General features: G+C 39.9%; 2 protein-coding genes across 3 annotated transcripts; one reads left to right on the top strand and one right to left on the bottom strand.

Annotated features, from left to right (window-relative positions):
• The first annotated feature begins 4003 nt into the window (after positions 1-4003).
• On the top strand, positions 4004-8854 carry PDE345 (Aldolase superfamily protein). Its single transcript, XM_082870843.1, has 6 exons — positions 4004-4562; positions 5807-6076; positions 6193-6302; positions 6402-6492; positions 7222-7491; positions 8198-8854. The coding sequence occupies exons 1-6, from the start codon at positions 4404-4406 to the stop codon at positions 8474-8476; spliced, it is 1179 nt and encodes a 392-aa protein (XP_082726969.1). The 5' UTR covers positions 4004-4403; the 3' UTR covers positions 8477-8854.
• Positions 8855-17642: 8788 nt separating this feature from the next.
• Positions 17643-20031, bottom strand: LOC145791060 (uncharacterized). 2 transcript variants are annotated; one of them, XM_082870842.1, is made up of 3 exons: positions 19921-20031; positions 18909-19645; positions 17643-18826 (listed from the first exon to the last, which is right to left on the bottom strand). In XM_082870842.1, exons 2-3 carry the CDS (start codon positions 19309-19311, stop codon positions 18060-18062), a joined length of 1170 nt encoding a protein of 389 aa, XP_082726968.1. In that variant the 5' UTR covers positions 19312-19645; positions 19921-20031; the 3' UTR covers positions 17643-18059. The 2 variants fall into 2 exon arrangements, 1 of the variants encoding a protein (XP_082726968.1); XR_014330711.1 differs by having other exon boundaries at positions 18689-18826; positions 19592-19645.
• Positions 20032-21256: the final 1225 nt, after the last annotated feature.

The raw sequence follows: 21256 nt of genomic DNA, 5'->3' as shown, positions 1-21256 counted from the left end.
CATGGTTTTCAACTGCTTTCATGTGTATGTGCATGGGATGAACATAAGAGGGAATGAAAGAATGAATGGGATCGGGTTAAATAATCAATAATGGATAAGTAACGAATAAGTAATGACTAATTGAACGGAATGACTGTATAATGAACCATTGTGCTTTCATGTGTCTATGTAGGTTAGACATCGCATCCTAGCTACATACCACACGAAACTAACTATGAGTAACAATTGTGTAAAGATATGTTTGAGTTCTATTTCTTTCTAAACTATTATTGTTATTGTTAAGGACTCTTGAATGAATGAGTATTCTACCTCATGTCATATGTTCACATGGCCCATACCCGGGGGTTAACAATATCGTGTTTCTATTCATATGGCCCTTACCCAAGGGTAATAATACCGTGGTTTATGCTCACATGGCCCTTACCCGGGGGTAATAATACTGTGGTCTATACTCACGTGGCCCTCATCCAGGGGTAACAATACCGTGGCCCATATTCACGTGGCCTTCGCCTGGGGGTAATAGTACCATGGCCAACTGTGTATGAGGCATTGAGTTATATGATTATGATTTGAGAGACTGACATATACGCACGTAGATCCTTATGATTGCTACTGCTGTGTGACTTGACTTTCATGTTTAAACGAACATTATTCCTAACCTCTTTATACAATGTTGTTCACTAGGCTTTGGCTCTCAGTTTATATTTGTCATGTGGGTGATCAAGCTCAAGAAAGAACTTAAGAACTTCAACCTACCTTCTAGATGTCAAGCCAACCGTTGTGCCTCTCTTCGAGATTTCTTTTGGGTCTAACTCCAAAGCTTTTAAGTGGTTATGACTTCACCCTTTTTTTAAGTGGTCAAGAGATAATAAAGATCTTTTGGTTCTATAAATGTTAAGTTAAGGGATTAAGTCCGTAGGTATTGCATATACTTTTGGTACTGAAATATGTTATGGTATTGGATAATGTGCAACGATGCATATATAGGGTTGTTTATTCATTTTGGTTCATAGCTCATTGGACGATGTATTGTGATATTACTGGCTTCCGTCAGTCCCGTTTACTGTTTACTGTTTAGCAGGTCTTTGGTAATCTTGGATTATTGGCCAGTTACGTCCTTAATCTCGTGGGACGGGTGTTGGGTCATGACAACTTTGTTCTTTTAGATAAATGATTTAAACGTCTGGATCTTTAGCCAAATAAAATTAAGATTGGACTTATGGACCGAGTGTCCTAAAAATAATAATTTTTACTAAAAACTTAAGGGAAAATTATTTTTAGAAAAATCATAATTTGATAATCTAATCTCACATTTTGGAGAAATGTGAATTATTTAAGTTTACCTTTGCTATCGAATGATGAAATTGAGAGGTCGTTTGTCAACTAGTTAAAAATAATAATTTTTACTAAAAAACTTAAGGAAAATTTATTTTTTAAAAAATCATAATTTGATTTTTATAACAAAATAAATTTATTGTATCAATTTAAACTCAATTTTTTTTATTTGTTTTCAATTTAAACATCCGCCAATTTCTATTAAGTAAAATTGACGAAAAAATTTATATTTTAGTCATTAAACTGTGTATGAAAAATTTCTAAAATATCCGTTTTTATTAAGTTTAATAACAAAAATATACGCTTTTGATCGTGTTACTTAATGGAAATAGGTGAAAATTTTAAATTGAAAAAAAATCAAAATATTAGAGTTTCAGTTGACAAAAATAAGTAATTCATAATTTATTTTGTTACAAGATTCAAACATTGAGATTCTTTTGTGATTTTTTAAAAAAATTTTAAAAATCAAGTGTAATTTTTTTTGCACCACAATTTTACCTCATTACATCATTTTTTAATAGACATTCCCCATCTTTTAAATAATAATTTTTTAAAAACTTAGTAAAGCTATTATGGTCTATGATAAATTATAAACAAAAACTATACCAAATAATTTGAGACAGACTTTCGAATTAAATAAGTGATAATCAACTTATTTTTTTATTCTTTTTAGATAGGTATAGATATAAAATAGATAGATAGCTAGATAGATGAGATTAAAAAACATTACCACAATGTTGTAAAATTATTTTAAAAATATTAAAATTAAAATTATTAATATTTATAAAATAAAATTTATCACTTATTTGTAATTAATTTTTAAAAATATATACTGAATTATTATTTATTGATGAGAAATTGGTGGGACCCACCGGATATTGTGTTGTTGCATATTAGTTATATAAAGTCCAAATAAAATTATCAAATGGAAGAGAGTCCAAAGGGAGTGAATCACAAAGGGATGTTGTCAATTGTTAGGTGAGAGAGGGGGATCCTGACCTACTCCCCTCCAAACTCTAAAAATCAACACTACACAGGGTACCATCAATGGTATTGTACACGGACGAACGTGCCCTCATTGGTTTTGGTTTTCAAATTTTAAATTATAGGATTTTTTAAAATTTTATTTCTTTATAATTTAATCGAACCTTCGGAATTTATTTGTAGGGAGATGTAATTTCCACTTCATTTGTTTATAAATACATTTTTTAAATATATATTAGGACGAATTACACTAATAGTTTTTAGGATTTGGACCTTATGTCATTTTGATCCTTGACTTTTCAATTGTAATATATTTGACTTTGAATTTTGAATCTCGTTTCAAATAATGACAATTGAACACATTGTTGCTCCATCTGAAGGGTAAAGTCATCCTATAACTTTTGTATTGGTTAATTTATATGTTGTTTGAAATATAATAACTTTTTTTTTAATGAATAATGTTGAAACTTTTTTTGTTATAAAGTTTTTTTATTTTGTTTTCAGAATTTTTTTCTAAGAAATTAAAAATTAATTTGATGAAAAAAATTACAAACATATTAAATTACTATTATTATTATTATTATTATTATTTTAAGTCAAACATAGTGACAGATTTGATATTATTATTAAACCAATTCATTAAATAAAAAAATCTAAAATAAAAAATATTTCATATATTAAATATATCGATTATACATTAAAAACCTAATGATCATTCATTACATGATAACCATCTAAAAATATATGTTAACAACAAATATAACCATCTACTATATGATAACCATAAAAAAAATATTAACAGAAACCACCTATTATATTATTATCATCCAAACACATATTAAAAAATAATTTGATAAAAAAATAAACATGTAAAATATTAATCATTTTTATATAATTTTATCTTTGGTGAGTATAAATAATTTTTAAAAATTTAAAAATAATTTTTTGACATTTATTTTTATCAAGTTAATTTATATTTTATTAAGTTGATGACTTTACTTTTAAAATAGAGTAATAATATCCTTAATTATCCTTATTTAAAACGAAATTCAAAATTCAAAATTAAATATATTATAATTAAAAAATTAAAAATAAAATAATATAAATCTTAAATTATAAAGACTATTAATATAATTTACCTTATATATTAAAAGTCATATTATATATGTGTTGTTTGGAAAGAGTTTATAAAGTGAATACATAGAACAATGTGAAGATTTGATGTGATTTTTTGCTCTCCCCTCCCCCCCCCCCCCCCCCAAATTTTTCATTTTACTATTGTTTTAGTTCTGTATAAATTAAAAAAAAATAACTGTGATACGTTGGTCCTTTTACATTGTAGAAGTCAATTTTTTAAATGAATAATTCTAAACTTTTTCTTTGTAACTTTTAAATTTTTTAGTTGAAACAACTTCTTCTCAAACGAGGTGATAACTTTTAGATATTAATGAGGCATTATTTATAAAAAAAAAATAATCATAACTATAATAAAAATGAGCGTAACATTCATCTCTAATTTGGGGTAATAAAAGAAACTTAATATATTTTTTTTATTAATTAAGGTTTCTTAGTAATATTATTAGAAAAATTTTAACTCTACACATAGAAATTTAATTAAAATTTTTATATAAAAATATTAAGAGATCCCAATTACTATAAAAATATCACATACCTTTAATCTTATAAAGTTATAATATCAAAGATATTAAACTAATTTTTTTTATTATAACTCATCGTCACAAGCAGGGGCGGAGGGAAGGAAGGATTTGGTGATTAAGGTGGGCATTTTGGGAAACACAAAAAATCCAATAAGGACTGTTTGGTAGTTCCGCAAATTCGATGTCTTATTCTGGCCTTCTATGTTTTTTCAGTTTTCATTACGGGAGTGCGGAGTCTACGAGAAACAGAGAAAACCCGATTAGTTTCGCCAAATCGTCACGCTCATTACTATAAGATCGTCACAACACCATCGCAGAGCAAAAACTTGAAAAAAAACAAAAAAGTCTCTGTCCAAATTCCTTTACTTTTAGAGAGAGAGAGAGAGAGAGAGAGAGAGAGGTCGATCCGTAGTTTCTGAATTAGCCATGGCGTGTTCGAGCTTGGTGAAGTTAAACGCATCGTCTTCTCAGTGGATCGGTCAGCAATCCTTCAATCAACGGCCTGGATCTTCCTGCCGATTCGCTTCTCCTCGTGTCTCCGTCGTCCGTGCCGGATCTTACTCCGACGAACTCGTCAAAACAGCCGTGAGTTCATAATATGCATCACTGAGCGGAGTTCGTTTTTATTTATTTATTTTTTGTTTTTTGGGTTTAATTATTGAAAGTTGTGAAAGTCAAATTGATTGATGATATTTCTACTTGAATTTCATTGTTTCTATGCTAATTTTTCTGGGGTAGTTTGGTTGTGATTAGTTTAGAAGGCGAACTTTTGTTGATTGGTATGAAATCAAGATTTGAAGATGGAATCTTATTTTTAATTATGGTTGATTAAATAAAATATTTCAGTCACGTTATAGTTGATGGTTTGTTGTGGAGGTGGGGTGGGGTGGGGTGGGTAGGTGGGTCAACTTGCTTTTTATTTTTTGAGGGCTACCCCTTTTTGACTTAAAATATATAAGTTTTAAGAGAAATACTGTAAATCTTACAAATTATTTTATACTATCTAATGTCATGCAATAAAGAAAGAAACTTTGGAAACTAAAACAGTACCCATTTTTGCAATATGATAAAAATTTGTAAGCTTTGTTAGTTTGTATTGCTCTGTTCAAAAGTTTACCATGTCTAGTTTTTTTGTTTTTTTTTTTTTTTTTTGGTTTGTAGTTTTATCTAAAATTTTCTCTCCCTATGGTTTAATTTGAACAATGTTAACCTTAGGTCCTTCCATCCAAAAATGGACTATGCTAAAATTGTTAAAACCGAATTAATAAAAACTAAAGTGAAATTTGGGATTCAAATTTCAAGGGTTAAATGTGTAATTTACCCTTTTGGGGGGGTTTATTTGTTGTTGGAAAAATCTCATATAAATGAAAATTGAGAAAACTAATTGCAAATCATTGGAGTGCCACAGTTCTCCTTTGCATTTCATTGATTTGCAGTTAGTTTCTTCATTTTCTACACAACGATTTTCCCCTTATGTTGTTTTGTTTTTATTTTTTATTTTTAAACTGCAATTAAGGTGAAATATGTTTCATCCTCTTTTGTACAATTTCGGGACAAATAAAATATTTTCTAACGTTCGATATATTGTTGAGAATATTCCCATTTGTGTCATCAAATTTTGAACATTTATTTTATGCAAGATATCCCGAGTTCATAAGAATTCTTTTGATTTGTGACTAATCATACTTCAGTGCTACATGAAAAATTATGGCGTTTCCACTTTCTCTTGATGCTTAGTACCATCAATTTATCACACTTTCTATATATTGGAGAGTATGAATGTGCAACACGGTGCTTATTTGCTATGGGTTTCTTCATTGATGGTGTAGAAATCTATTGCATCTCCTGGTCGTGGCATCCTTGCCATTGATGAATCAAACGCCACTTGTGGGAAGAGATTATCATCTATTGGCCTGGACAACACTGAAGTGAACAGGCAGGCTTATAGACAGCTTTTGCTGACTACTCCTGGCCTGGGTGAGTATATTTCTGGTGCGATTCTTTTTGAGGAGACACTTTACCAGTTGACAACAGATGGGAAGAAGTTTGTGGATTGCTTATGTGAGCAGAATATTGTACCTGGAATCAAAGTCGATAAGGTATGCTTTCTCGTTCATGTTAATTATTTGGCAAATTGTTCCATCTTATGACTAAACCTTTCTTTATATCTTTGTCTTGTTAAATTAACTCTCCCACTTTTTACACATGTATTCAGGGTTTAGTTCCCCTACCAGGATCCAACAATGAATCTTGGTGCCAGGGATTAGATGGATTGGCTTCTAGATCTGCTGAATACTATAAGCAAGGTGCTCGCTTCGCAAAGTGGTAAGGCTCCAAAAGAATAGTAGTACTAGTTTCTATTGACATGGAAGAGTAAATGTCATGGTTTAATACTTTATTTACATTTCTGTATGAAATTTATAGGCGCACAGTTGTCAGCATTCCTTGTGGTCCTTCTGCTTTGGCTGTGAAAGAAGCAGCATGGGGACTTGCTCGTTATGCTGGCATTTCTCAGGTATGACACCCTCTCTCTCTCTCTCTCTCTCTCTCAGAGTAAGAAATAGAGGATATTTAGTCTAAATTGAACAGAGGAAGGAAATTGTTGATATAGCTTTGCTGCACAGGTGCATTATGCTTAAAGGGAAGTTATTAAATGATAACTTCATTTTTTAATTATTGGTAACTATAGAATGCAAATGGGCTAAGTAAAATTTGTCTTGTAATATATTTGACAAGTACCTGCTCGGCAATGGATTCAAGATGATGACAGAAATTATTCATCTAAAGCAAGCATAAACATTCATGTCAACTCCACATTCTATCCTCATTGAGCATTCACATCAGAACCTCCTTATCCATAAGTTATGATTTGTATTGGAGTTGATAAAACAGTTAGAGAATTTTGCGAAGTCTAAGTTTGTTGACTGTTTCTCACATATGTTCTTTTAAGTTCTCATCACAAATTTGCCATTTTCTGCTTGATTGTGTGTGGTAGAATTCTGAGTTACTCTAGTTTTCAATATTTCCGCTTTGATAAATTCATAGAAGTTTTCTGCAAGAATATTGTCTTGTCATTCTGCGATTTAGTATAATAAACAGATTAGAAGTGAAGTTGGTAAAGCATAGGGAAATTTTTGGTCAATACAGTTTTTTTATCACTCTTAATCATTCAATATATTTTCTTTTCCGATGGTACACTAATTTTTCAGGATCAAATTTTTAATCATTTTGGTTTCTTGTGTAGGATAATGGTCTCGTGCCTATTGTGGAACCTGAGATTCTTCTTGATGGGGAGCACCCTATTGAGAGGACACTAGAGGTTGCGGAGCGTGTTTGGGCAGAAGTCTTCTACTACCTAGCTGAGAACAGTGTGATGTTTGAAGGTATCTTGCTTAAGCCCAGCATGGTAACCCCAGGAGCTGAGCATAAGGAGAAAGCTTCTCCAGAGACCATTGCCAAACATACACTCACTATGCTTAAGAGGAGAGTGCCTCCATCAGTTCCAGGAATCATGGTAAAATTGTCTGAACCATTTCTGATAAATTTGCATGCTTCATTACTTTTCTCTCTGTTTTTGTTACAATTTTGTTCAAACTCTTTGAGCTCTTATTCTCAATATTTATTGAACAGAGAATTAGCGTTCCAATTTTTCACACAAAGACCATGCTTCTAGTCTGAGTTCATAAACAAAAAAATGTTCGACTTTAAATGATTTTGGTAAAAAAATGTGGCTAACATGTGGGCCTGTTTGGTGCAATTTTTTGTAAGCTGAAAACTGATAATCAAAAAGCAGAAGCCAAAGGTACCTCTCCTGCAGCTTCCATATAATCAGTTTTTTCATGTTATGCAAGTTATTTCTATCTAATAAGCTATAAGCAAAAGCTGTACCAAACAATTTGGCACAAGCTCCGAAATTTTTTATTTTTTATTTTTAACTATAAGCTGCATCAAACAGCCCCTAGTGTTAACATTGAGTTTTATGATGGTAATTTAAATTGATTTCTCTGTGGTTTGATTCAGAGCAAAAATGGTCAATTGGTCCCCTTGGGTCTTCTAGTTGGGCAACAGATGATACCTTTTTGTGTTCATCCTGAGATCAAAATCACATGTATTCTATCAGTATCTAGATGCTGTATTGTTTTCCACTTTTATGCTAGTTGATTTCTATTTGTGGGTTTGTTGTTGATTTCTAAAGACAATGTCCTTGTTTATTTTTGTAGTTCTTGTCGGGAGGACAATCTGAAATGGAGGCAACATTGAACCTAAATGCAATGAATCAAAGTCCCAACCCATGGCATGTTTCTTTCTCTTATGCACGTGCATTGCAGAACTCTGTTCTCAAGACATGGCAGGGACATCCCAAGAATGTTGAAGCCGCACAGAAGGCTCTTTTAGCACGTGCAAAAGCTAACTCTCTAGCTCAGCTTGGAAAGTATACTGTTGAGGGCGAGAACGAGGATGCTAAGAAAGGAATGTTCTCCAAGGGCTACACCTACTAAGCCAGAGTTCAGTTGTTTCTCGGTCTCTACTAGACTTGTACTCTCTATTTTGCTTGCTTTTGCCTTTTTCTTTGTTAGCTATGAGTGCTGAGGAGGCTTGCTAGATAAGCTTATTTTTGCTCATTTGTTGTCTACTTGTTTTGAATAATGACTTGTGATAAAAGCTCATTTCCAATTGCAACCCTGGAGGAGGTGGGTTAGAGAAAGCAAAGATATACTTTTACAATTGTTAAGAGTTTATGTTTATTGAACACCACCATTGTTAAGTTTGTGTTATTGAGCAACCTTTTGGGTTGGTCAGGTTTGATTCTATTTTCATTTTTTGGAAAATAGTCCTCGAGTTCATTTCACTGGTGAAATCTGTGAATTGCTTGAAAATTCTGTGTGTTATGTGTTATACCATCCTTATTTGTTACTTTCCTGCTGTAGATGGAATATTACTTGTATGGATATTTGTGGGGGCATTACCATTCTATGATGAGGCCTCGGTTAGCAACTTGATTTTTTGGCTAAAAAATTCAATAAATTACTATAAAAAAAATTTTTAAAAAAAACCTCAGTGATTCATTTTTATTTTATTTGTTTTCAATACAATTTAAAAAGTATATTTTTAATATATTATTGTTTTTACCTTGCAAAAAAGTCATAGTCAAAAAAAATATTAAGGGATTATTTGGGGTGTTCTAAATAAGTGTATTTTTTGTCTTTTTAGACTAAAAGGTTGAAGAAAAAAATATGGATGTTTGGGTTAATTTTTTGACTTTTTATGAAAAAAATGTGTATTAAAAAATTATATAAATTGTGTAAGGAAAAATTAGAATTGGGAGTTGTGCAGTCGTAATTTTTGACTTTTAGTAAATAGTGATAACTTTTTAACTTTTTGAGTAATTTTTTTACTTTTTAAATTTTTTTGTAAGTTGCCAAACTTGATCTAAATAGGATGGCTTGTGAATTAATTGCTTTCAATACAATAAAAAAAAGTTTATTTTTAATATATATATTTTTTTACCATATAAAAAAGTCAAGAGTCAAAAAAATTACTAAAAAAGTACATTAAAATGGCTTGTGAAGTTAAATTGCGCATGTTTTTTCTGAATGCAAGTTAAGTTGTACATTGAAGCTAACATACTTAACCAAACATGAACTTGTCTAATATTATCCAACTTATCTAAATTACAACTGAGTTATCAATTGGTTGCATCTTAAATGACAAATCCACCACTATATCACCACCATCAACTCCACTGCCAAGGTTTAACCACCTCTATCACAAATTTTAATGTTTGAGATCGGACGCTTTATATTTTTTATCGTGGAAATGATTCGTTTAGACATTTCTGTCCACAAATTATTATCTTCTACAATTCTTTCGTTTCTTATTTGTACTCCTCTTTCACTCTCTCTATCTCTTGCAATGAACCACTCGCTACTGTTATCTCATTATCACTATATTATCAAGTCACTTTTATGTATCTCTTTAAATTATGGTACCCTCTTGAAGTGGGTAAAAATTAATCAAGTCTTGGTGCTAGGTCCATTGCGATGCTCACTCCAAGTGGAGCTGGGTCGGACCTCAGCCCTATGGCCAACACTTGCTCCGAAGCAAGACAATCATAGGAGTTTGGCCCAATGTACGAGCGTCACTCCAAAGTGGGGCGAGCAACATGGTGGACCTTCTGGATGGACAGAACCACTCCGAAGTGGGTTGAGCAACATGCTGGACCTCCTGGTTGGACAACCGTTCTAGAGCAGACCAACTTAGAGAATGCCAATTCACTAAAGATCTTTCTTGGGCCCACAAGAGACAAACAACCCTGCTCCTCCCCCTCTGTATGAACAGAACGTGGAGACATGGAGGCGCAGAGGGACAAGGTGCATATATGACAGACCTGCATCTGAATGACAGGCGGAGTGGTCGTCCTCCTCCAATGAGAGATGTCCGCTAATGAGACAAACAAAACAGACCTGCACCTGAGTGTCAGGCGGAGTGGTCGTCCTCCTCCAATAGGAGACGACCACGAATAAGACACATTGGACAGATGGCGGAGAGAGAAGGACTTGAACGACAAACAACCTTCTCCTATAAAAGGTGAACACTATTCACCCTCAAGGGATCCGAAATCCACACACTTAACACATATACACTCTTTGTATTCTCTCTTCTTTCTTCTTCCTCTCCCTGAGTCCCTGACTTTACCATCGGAGGGGTTTCCGACCAAACCCCGGTCGGGCAGCCTCACCGTTTGTTACTCTGTGCAGATCTTCAATTCCTAAAGCCTGATGTTCATCCACGAAGTTCAACCCTTCTTCATAGTGCGGAAATCACCCCCCCACAATTGGCGCCGTCTGTGGGAATACCACTGTTTGCTTCGTGACGAACTCCGGCGATGGGATTCGAAGATACACCCCACTCTGGGCTAGCAGAGAGGACTCCAATGACGGAGAGAACCAAAGATAAGGGTCTGGCATTCCCTCCAGCGCACGATGACCTTATGGACCACGATGGTCAGACACCCAATGCGGCGGAGCGACGCCGTGTCATTGCTGCTGAGACGTCTCAACGCCTTTTTGTTGAGAAAGACCACTGTGACCGCATCATCGACTCAATGGGTTTGGAGATCACTGAGCTTCGCACCCAATTGATGAAGTTCATGGCGACCCCAGCAGAGCCAAGAAAATCCGTTGGTGGACCATCGCAAATGAGACGTACCCCTTCTCTCCCTCCGCCTCGCAAAGAGCACTACAGTCGTGGTCCTACTGGTAGAGAGCATAGCCGGCCGATTCCGATGCTTAGTGAAGCGGCTAGCAGTAGGACGAATAACCTACAAAAAAATAACCCACGAGAGAATGCTCATAAAAAGCAAAGGACCGTTAGCCGCCTATCTGAAACCTTTCATTGTCGTCGCGACGAGCGACCACACGATTTGAGAAGTTGGCTGAATGATAACAGAGAAGAGGCGCGACGGCTATGCAGAGAAGGAGAACGTCGACGAGATAGGGAGCAGGAACGCCGGCTCGATAGGGAAAGGGATCAGTTAGATCGGTCCATACACCAACAAGAGCGTCGTGCTCTAGACCGGTTGGTGTCCACCCCCTTCTCCCCAGAGGTAGAAGCTGTCGAACTTCCACGGAAGAATAGCCCGCCGAAATTCATTCTCTATGATGGGAAGACGGACCCTCTGACCCACATCAGCCATTACCGCCAGATGATGTCCCTCTAGAACCGTAACGACGCACTCATGTGCAAAGTCTTCCCCTCTAGCCTTAGAGAACTTGGCCTCCGATGGTTTGACAAACTCCCCAATGGCTCGATTTATGACTGGACGCAGCTCTCGGAGGCGTTCTTAGCCCGATTCGTCTCCAACAGCAGAGTCCTAAAGCAGTTAGATACCTTGTTCAATATCCGAAAGGACAGGAAAGAGACCCTACGCCAGTACGCGCGACGGTATTGGGAGGAGTATGGTGACCTGGAGGAAAATGTTTGCAGTGAACAATTGGCCGTGCTATACTTCAAGCAAGGCCTACCTCCTTCGCACAAGCTAAGACAGTCGTTGACAAAACGACCTGCCTCCACCATGAAGGATTTGAGGGCTCGAATAGAGCAACAAGCTCGCGTGGAAGATGACGCTGCTTCAGTACATGTTGCGGTTGCTGAAGAAGAAGTCAGACCGCCTCGACCGCCTAAGACTGAGCAGCCAAGGAGGGATGAGCAGCGCAAGAACTATGGCCAAAGGAACCGCTCCACAGTAGAAAATGAGGAGGAAAGGGCCAAGTCTTATGAAGGCATCACCACCGTCTTCAAAGAGCCAATATACAGGCTCGTCGAGAAACTTAAAGGGGAAGCCTTCTTTGTCTGGCCAGCTAAGATGCCTGGAGACCCTGCTCGGCGCAATCAGACACTGCGTTGCACCTATCATCGAGAGAAGGGACACAAGACGCAGAATTGCAGAGCTCTCAAACAACACTTGGAGGACTTAGTTACGGCGGGACACCTCCAACAATGGATAGACGTTGATAAGACGAGGGAAAAGAAAGGACTAGACCAAGCCCCCCTTGAAGAGAACCATGCCCCGAGGTTGGTCATCAATGTTATCCATGGAATGACTGACCCCGAAAGAGAAAACATCATTCGAGGAGAAATCCAGCGAGCCACCCACATTCAGCAGGTAATGTCGGTAGGACCTCCTCCCAAAAAGTCCAAGACAGAAGCTAGACCTACTCGGTTTAACGTCGTGTTCACCGAAAGGGACCTAGAGGGAATCCAGCACCCCCACACCGATGCCCTTATCGTTACAGTTGGTGTGGCCAACAAGTTCGATGTGAAGCGAGTCTTGATTGACCAAGGAAGTGCCGCAGACATCATGTATTATGAGCTTTTCAAGAAGCTCGGCCTCAGTGAGCAACACCTGACACCGGTCACCTCCCCTTTAGTTGGCTTTAACTCACAAACAGAATGGCCGCTCGGCCGAATAACTCTGCCTATCATAGCTAAGTCCAAGGTGGTCTCTGTTGACTTCTTGGTGGTAAACACCCCATCTCCCTACAATGCCATCCTCGGCCGACCTTGGATTCACCAGATGGAGGCAGTCCCTTCCACCTATCACCAACTCGTTCGCTTTCCAACCAAGTATGGCGTAGAGGAGATTCGTGGAGACCAAGTGGCAGCCAAACACTGCTTCATTGCCGCCATGAAAACCAAACAAGTCTGCGACCAAGTACAGATGGTAGAAGTACCTGACCAGCCAGTTTTGGAAGACGTCGGCGGAGTGCCGACCGAGAAGATGGTAAAGGACTTAGAGACGGTCTTGGTAGAAGAAGGAAACCCAGATAAGTTCTTCCTGCTCGGCACTTCCCTCACTGTTGGAGAGAAAGAGCAATTACTGGCTCTACTCCGTAAACACATCGAAATGTTCGCCTGGTCGGCCTATGACACTCCTGGGTTAGACCCCAACTATGCCTGTCATCAACTTAACGTCCAATTAGGAGCGCGGCCGGTTATTCAGAAGAGTAGACGATCATCCGCGCAACACACCGATGCAGTGATCGAAGAGGTGGACAAACTTTTGGCTGCTGGAGTCATTCGAGAAGTGCAGTACCCAAAGTGGCTGTCCAACACCGTCGTGGTGAAAAAGAAGAATGGCAAATGGAGAGTCTGCGTTGATTTCACTAGCCTTAACAAAGCTTGCCCCAAGGATAGCTTCCCCCTTCCACGAATAGATCAACTTGTTGACGCAACGGCTGGACATGAGCGCATGAGCTTTCTAGACGCCTATGGTGGCTACCACCAGATTCCTATGTTCGGTCCTGACCAGGAGAAAACGGCTTTCATCAGCCCTAGAGGCACTTACTGCTACAAAGTGATGCCCTTCGGCTTGAAAAACGCTGGTGCGACCTAGCAACGAATGGTCACCAAAATGTTCAAGGACCAGCTTGGTAAAACCATGGAAGCATACATTGATGACATGGTCGTCAAAAGCAAGTTAGCCGCGCACCATCTAAGGGACCTTGAGCAAGTGTTTGGAATTCTGAAGACTCACAAGCTTCGATTGAACGCCTCAAAATGTGCCTTTAGAGTAGGATCGGGGAAGTTCTTGGGGTATATGGTAACTAGGCGGGGCATTGAAGCCAACCCCGACCAAATCAAAGCCCTCCAAGACCTTGAAGTACCTACAAAGGCTAAAGAACTCCAGAAACTCGCTGGTATGGCTGCAGCACTTAACCGTTTCATCAGTCGGTCCTCTGATCGGATGAAGCCCTTCTTCCAACTTCTAAGGAAGAAAACCAGTTTTGAGTGGGGAAGTCAGTGCTCCGAAGCGCTAGAAGATTTGAAGAAGTATTTGTCCTCTCCTCCCCTTCTATCAACACCTGTCGCCAACGAAGAGCTTTTCCTTTACTTGGCTGTTTCTGATTATGCTGTCAGTGCAGTGCTAGTCAGAGAGGATGGGAAGGAGCAAAAACCAGTGTATTATGTTAGCAAGACACTCCTTGATGCCGAAACTAGGTACTTGTCATTGGAGAAATTGGCATATGCACTATTAATTGCCTCTAGGAAGCTTGTTCACTATTTTCAAGGACATACCATCAACGTCCTCACTGAATTCCCTCTCAAGTCGGTGTTCAGTCGAGCAGATTTCTCAGGCCGAACAGCAAAGTGGGCGGTGGAGCTTGGAGAGTTTGATATCAAGTTCCAACCTTGAACAGCAATCAAAGCTCAAGTCCTAGCAGACTTTGTTGCAGAATTCACCCCGGGACCGGCTGTCCCCTCCGAAGGGAGCTCTGCTTTGGTCACTATGACTGCCCAGCATAAAGGGCAATCCCCAGCCGAAGCATGGAAGCTTTTTGTTGGAGACGTATGGAAGCTGTTTGTAGACGGTTCTTCTAACCAAAAAGGCTCTGGAGCAGGAGTTGTCCTTATTTCTCCTGAAGGATTCATGTGGGAGCAAGCCATTCGGTTGGGCTGGAAAGCTTCTAATAATGAAGCAGAGTATGAAGTTCTACTAGCCGGCTTGCGAAGTGCCGAACACTTCAACGCGGAGGAGCTACTCGTCTTTAGTGACTCCCAATTAGTGGTCAACCAACTCTCTGGAGTTTACGAGGCTCGCGATGAACGGATGGCCACTTATGCAGAACATGCCAAAAATTTGATCAGAAAGTTCCGAGCCATCAGAGTCGAGAAGATTGGCCGAGAGGGAAATGGTCATGCTGATGCTTTAGCTTGCCTAGGTTCCTCGGTCGACTCCAGAGACGCCGGCAAAATATGGGTGGAATATGTACCCCAACCAAGTATTCGACTAGTCGAAATGGTCCTCTGCACAGATTTGGGCCCAAGTTGGATGGACCCACTCCTGGCCTTCTTGAAGAATGGCACCCTTCCTGAGGACAAAAAAGAAGCGCACAAGACAAGGCATAGAGCTGCTCGATTTTGGGTCTCCCCATCTGGTAAGCTTTACAAGAAGTCCTACATGGGCCCTTATCTACTCTGTGTTCATCCAAGTCTGGTGGAAGACGTGCTTTATGAGATCCGTGATGGAATCTGTGGGAGCCACACTGGTGGTCGGTCCTTGGCACACCGAGCCCTAACACACGGGTATTGGTGGCCGCGCATGCAAAAGGAGGCCCAACAATATGTCCGCAAGTGCGACAAGTGCCAAAAGTTTGCTCCTCTCATTCACCAGCCAGCCAAAGCCCTAACTCCCCTCACCAGTCCTTGGCCATTCGCTCAGTGGGGCTTAGACATTGTTGGACCATTAGCTAGGGGAACTGGGAATAAAAGGTTTTTCATCGCTGCAACTGACTACTTCACCAAGTGGGTGGAGGTGGAGGCCTTATGCAAGATCAAAGAAGCAGACACTAAGAGGTTTGTTTGGCGCAATGTTGTGACTCGATTTGGCATTCCCAGAATCCTTCTCTCTGACAACGGTACACAATTTGATGGAAAGATCTTCAGAAGATTTTGCGCTGACTTGAAGATAGAGTTCCGAAACTCCACTCCGGCCTACCCACAGGGCAATGGCCAAGCTGAAGCGTCCAATAAGACGATCATTGATGGGCTAAAAAAGAGTCTTGAAAAAGCCAAGGGCAAATGGGTGGAGGAGATACCGAATGTCCTCTGGGCTTACTGAACTACTCCTCGTCGGTCAACCGGTGAGACACCTTACTCTCTTACTTATGGGATAGAAGCAGTCATCCCTTTAGAGGTTGGCCTTCCTACCATCCGTTCTGAGATCTTTGAGCCGACAGACAATGATGAAGCCATCGCCCAAGCTCTGGACATGGCCGAAGAACGTAGGGAAGCTGCCCTTATTCGGTTGGCGGCCTACCAGCAACAACTCACTAAGAGCTTCAACAAGAATGTGCGTCCAAGGCAATTCCTACCAGGTGACTTGGTACTCAGGAAGGTAATGGATCACAAGAAAGTCCCTGGGGAAGGGAAACTCGGTGCTAACTGGGAGGGGCCCTACAAGGTTACTTCAGCACTTGGCAATGGCGTATACTATCTGGCTGACTTATTAGGGAAGGCAATCCCTAGACCATGGAACGTCGCCAACCTAAAGAAGTACTTCCAGTGATATGATTCTTAGGATGAAGTACTTACAGTAATGTATTTCTCAGAACATGCCTTGATGTAATCAAAAGTTACAAGTATCAATGAATGAAAATTTGTTTTGTAGTTTGTCCTTATTTACTTGTGTTGTACATTTATGCTCGGTGGAGCAAATTGGCCACGGGTCTTAACTCAAGCCAATCCCGGATGCTCAACCCTTTGGTTGGAGCGGGGTGCCAAGTGGTATAGCTTGGTGGAATTTGTGCCAAGTATCGTTACTTAAAGCACGGTCCAAATTCACAATTTGCGCTCGAAGACGGGCAGAATTACACTCTACGAAGGGTTAAATCACGCCAAAACTTGACCAAGTCAGGTGGCGGCCGACCAACATGATAAAAAACTTTCACAATTTTTTCTCTATGAAGGCATAAAGGATGGTCTGACCGAACAGACAACCTTCCGAGCCACAGAGCTCATGCTCGGCTGGGGGCATCAACAAACTCACTCAATTTTTTCTAAGGCACGAAGCCTGATCAGACCGAACAAATGGCCTGCTAGGCCACAGAGCCTCTGCTCGGCCGGGGGCAAACATTACATACAAGCAAAAATTGAAGATAAGTAGTTCAACACTTGCGAAAATGTAAGATCGAGTGCATTGAAGTGAAACTTCGATTACAAAAAGAGTTCGGCCTTACAAAAGAAGAGGTCCAGTCGACCGAACTCCAAGACAAATAAAAAGTACAAGTTGCAAGTTCAACAGTTGGCAAATTTAGAAGTCACTTCATTACAAAAGAGAGCTCGGTTTGTATCATAGCCTATCCAACCAAGCACTAAAACAAAAGTCGAAGATACTTCATTAACTTCCAAGTTTCATTACAAAAGAACTACTAAAAAGCAGAAGTAAAAGCAAAACTCGAGGCAACCTAACAACTTACTCCTCGCGTTGCTCCTCCTCGTAGTGTCCATCCTCGCGATGCTCCTCTTCTGTAGGATTGACAGTCTGTCTAACCAAGGAAGAGCTCGGCAGGAAAGGAGAAAGGCCAGAAGGATCAACATCCGTAGCTCCACCTTGGCGAGGCCTTCTCATCCTAACCCTTGCAGCGGTCTTCAAAGGGACTGGGATATCGTCAATATCATAAAAAGGAGAAGCCTCTTCCACTTTAGCAGCACGCAGAGCCCCAGTCCAACCCTTAGTAAAGATCTTGTCCCTCAGCTTCAAAATCTCCTCTGAATAGGTCTTTTCGGCCTCGTCATAGCCCCTCTGTTCGGCCTCGTCCACCATCCTTTGATAATTAGCCTTTAAAGACTTCAAAGCAGCATCGGCATCTACGGCCCTCCGCTCGGCCATGAACATCAGTGCTTTGGCCTTCTTCTTTGCATCTTCCATCTCCTTTATATCCTCTCTGGCCGCCTTCAAGGACATATCAGCATCAGCCAACATGTTGATCGTCTTAACCTTCTCTTGCTCCTCACGATGCCGCCTTTCATTCATGATGTGCATCCTCTGAATGCACTGCACCAAACCAAAATGTCATATTCTCAACAACCAAATTTAAGTAAATGACAAAGACATAAAAGAAGACTTACTGCGGTTAACATCTGCACCGAACCCTTGATCAACACGTCGCTTGAAATGTTTTGCTCTGCCATATCCAAAGGTAACAGCAATGTCTTTGATAAGTCAAAGGCCAAGTCGCTTGAGTAGATTGTGCTGTCCGATGTAGTGATTGCTCGGCCGTTATGCTCCAAGGGAGGCACCCATTCTTCATCTGAGCCCTGCTCATTAGAACCCCCAGCAACTTCTTTACCTTTGGATCTCTTCCTCTTTGAGGCCCTATCAGCAGGAAGAGCAAGAGTAGCAACGGGAGGAAAAGGAATAACAACATGCTTTTGTCCACCCTTAGACCTCTCAATCGGTGGAGAAGAAACTCGTGTGTCGACCGTCGAAACAGCTAGAAGGTCCTCATCATCAGATCCAAAGACTAAGGCATCAAGATTGAGCTTTTGGCGACGAGCCATTTCGCTTGCTAAGTCTGGCGACGGAGAGTAGCCTCTACTGAGTGATCCACTTGATGAACAAACAACAGCGGAAGAGGAAGCTCCGGTAGTATGGCCAACTTGTTCTTCGGTTTCAATCTCAAGTGAGTCCCTCGCGAAGTTGTTTACTTTGGGTTTCCGTTGGATGACATGTCTGTAAGTTCGCACATAGTTAAGCAAATGTGAAGCCGACCGATCTTCGTACCTTAGTGCAACTTTGATATCCCTCGGATGCTCTTTCTCTGGCCTCCTTTTTAGCTTCTTTGAACCTGCAAGTACGAACAATAACACTTTAAAAAAAATCACAGGCGATAAGCGAATGGATAAAAGGAAGCTACAATAAAGAATGACCTGGGTGGCCGTTCTCTCGTGGAACCCGCTTCGATCGGCCCACCTCCTCGGCCGCAAACTCCCAATTACCTCCGACTTGAAGGAAATCAGAGCAATGCTTGTCATTATCAAGAAGTTCAGTAACGAGTTGGAGGTCCAACGACCGAACTTTGACATAATAGGTTTTACCGCCTTTATTACGACATAAGGAGTAGCAATGAAGGATATCCCAAATACCCAAGTCCAAGTCTAAGAGGTCATTCAAGACCGAGACACCGTTTACCACTCTAAACGTGTTCATTGATATTTGCATTGGTGTAAGTTCAAAATAAGAAAAGAATCGACGCAACAAAGGGTTCAACGGAAACCTAACACCCCCTCTACGATAGAGGCAATTGAGAAAGGCATTGTGGTGCTTGTACATGACCGATCTGCGTCAACCGCCGCCAATGTCAATGCGACATCATTGGGAATGTTATATCTTCGGCAGAACTCATCCATTCCTGCCGGAGTGTCCACTAGGTTCCGAAACTTACCCATTGGAGGTGCGACGTTCCACCAAACAACCACACTAAGGATGACTTGCAAGGTTGGAGGTACAATGGCCGACCAAGCAACCGTGTGCTAAACGACTCTCAGCGTTACACTTAACCAAAAAAGTAATGGTGAAGGTGGAAAGGAAATACATGGGTTCTACGACTTACAGTGCCAAAATCAAGGGGAACTTGATGGCGAGCCTCTCCGATGAAGCAGTCCCACTGTGGCAACCAAGAGAAAAATTATGAGTTGCAAAAAAAAATAAAAAAAATAAAAAATAATAATAATAAATAAATAAAAAAAGAGAGCAAAAAAAAAAAAAAAAAGCAAAAAAAAAAAATATATATATATATATTTATACATGTATTTTTTTAAAATAAATAATAATAATAATAAAAAACAAAGAGTCAAATGTGGAACCTCGTGCAGACAGAAATTATTTCGAATCAGTTTCATATGATAGTGAAGGAGATGGGGAGAGCACTTGATATATTACCTCTGAGCTTGCTTGATCTAACTGTAGACACTAAAGAGCAGATTGAGCTTCTTCATAAGCAAGCGAAAAGAGTCCAATTGTTTGTTGATACAAGGGAGATTCAGAGAAAAGAGGAACTTCTCCAAGTTATGGCTGCAAACAACGAGAAGAACAGCAAAAACAAGGGTCATTGATGCAAGCTCTCAATTTTCTAAGGAGGAGTTTGGAATTTATAGAAAAAGAGCTGGGGGTCAAGTTATCAGATTATTAAATTTCAAAATTGCTTTACAGTTCCAAGAAAAAGAAAGATGTAAGAGCAAAACTAAAGTCAGACTTTTTTTCCGAAAATGGGTTCTGTTATTCCTGGAGTCAAAAAGTGAGGTAGGAAGGAAATGGGAAAAATGGGTTTGGAAATCCAAATTTCTAGAGGGAGAAAGTATTAAGCAAAGTGGGTTTGCTTGTTTTCATTAAAAAACTTTGAATTGGGCTTGCTTTTACGTCACATTAGCAGCCCTAAACTAATCAGATGTGGACGCGTGGTAGCTCGACAGTCAAGTATGTGCTTCCGTCAATGCCGAGCTTGAAATCTAATGGCAAGACGAAGATGGTGGCCAGCCGAGCACGACACTGAAAAGATGTAACCGAGCACAAACTGGAGGCCAACGAGCAGCGTGAAAGCTGGTGCGAACCAAGCTACGGAATAACGGCAACCGACTGAACTCATTCGTTGACGGCGACGAGCCGAGCTAGCGACCGAGCTACGAATTTGATGGCATGCTCCTCTAAGGCTGAGCAGTGGCAAACCCATGGCCGAGCAACGGTCCAACCGAACAACAAAGACCACGGAAGAAATATGCTGCTGGATATGAAAAAAGATGACGACCGAACAAGAATGAATCGAGCAAAATTGAAGACAACCGTGCAACGCTACACAAATTTGAAGACCAAAATAATGACTGAGCTGAGTAGACGTCGTGTGAAAATTAAATGGAGTTGCTCGGCCCATCAAGGGTCGAAAAAGGGTCAACCAGGTAGCAACGATGACCGACCGAATTGCAACATGCATAAGGTAGGCCAAGATGGGTGTGCGTAGAATCTATGGACTGAAATGAATCGAAGAAGCTGCGTCGGGCCGAACAAGACGCAAGTCCAACCGAGCTACAACACGAGCAAACCAGCCAAAGTATTTTCGACCGAGCAGCAATCAAAGACATGGCCAACCAAACTCTGAAGGGACGCACGGGATCGTGAAGAGCTGCGCTGTGCAAAGGGCCGAGGGCCCATTCAAATTGAAACTACCGATCTCCATGCTCAACAATGATATTTAATTCCTGAGTACGAAATGGCCTACAATGGA

The sequence above is a fragment of the Camellia sinensis genome, chromosome 5 (assembly GCF_055761805.1).
Source record: "Camellia sinensis isolate YWXY chromosome 5, ASM5576180v1, whole genome shotgun sequence".
Classification (NCBI taxonomy): Eukaryota; Viridiplantae; Streptophyta; class Magnoliopsida; order Ericales; family Theaceae; genus Camellia; species Camellia sinensis.
Note: the sequence above shows the minus strand (reverse complement) of the source record. Positions and strands in the feature narration are given on the sequence as shown.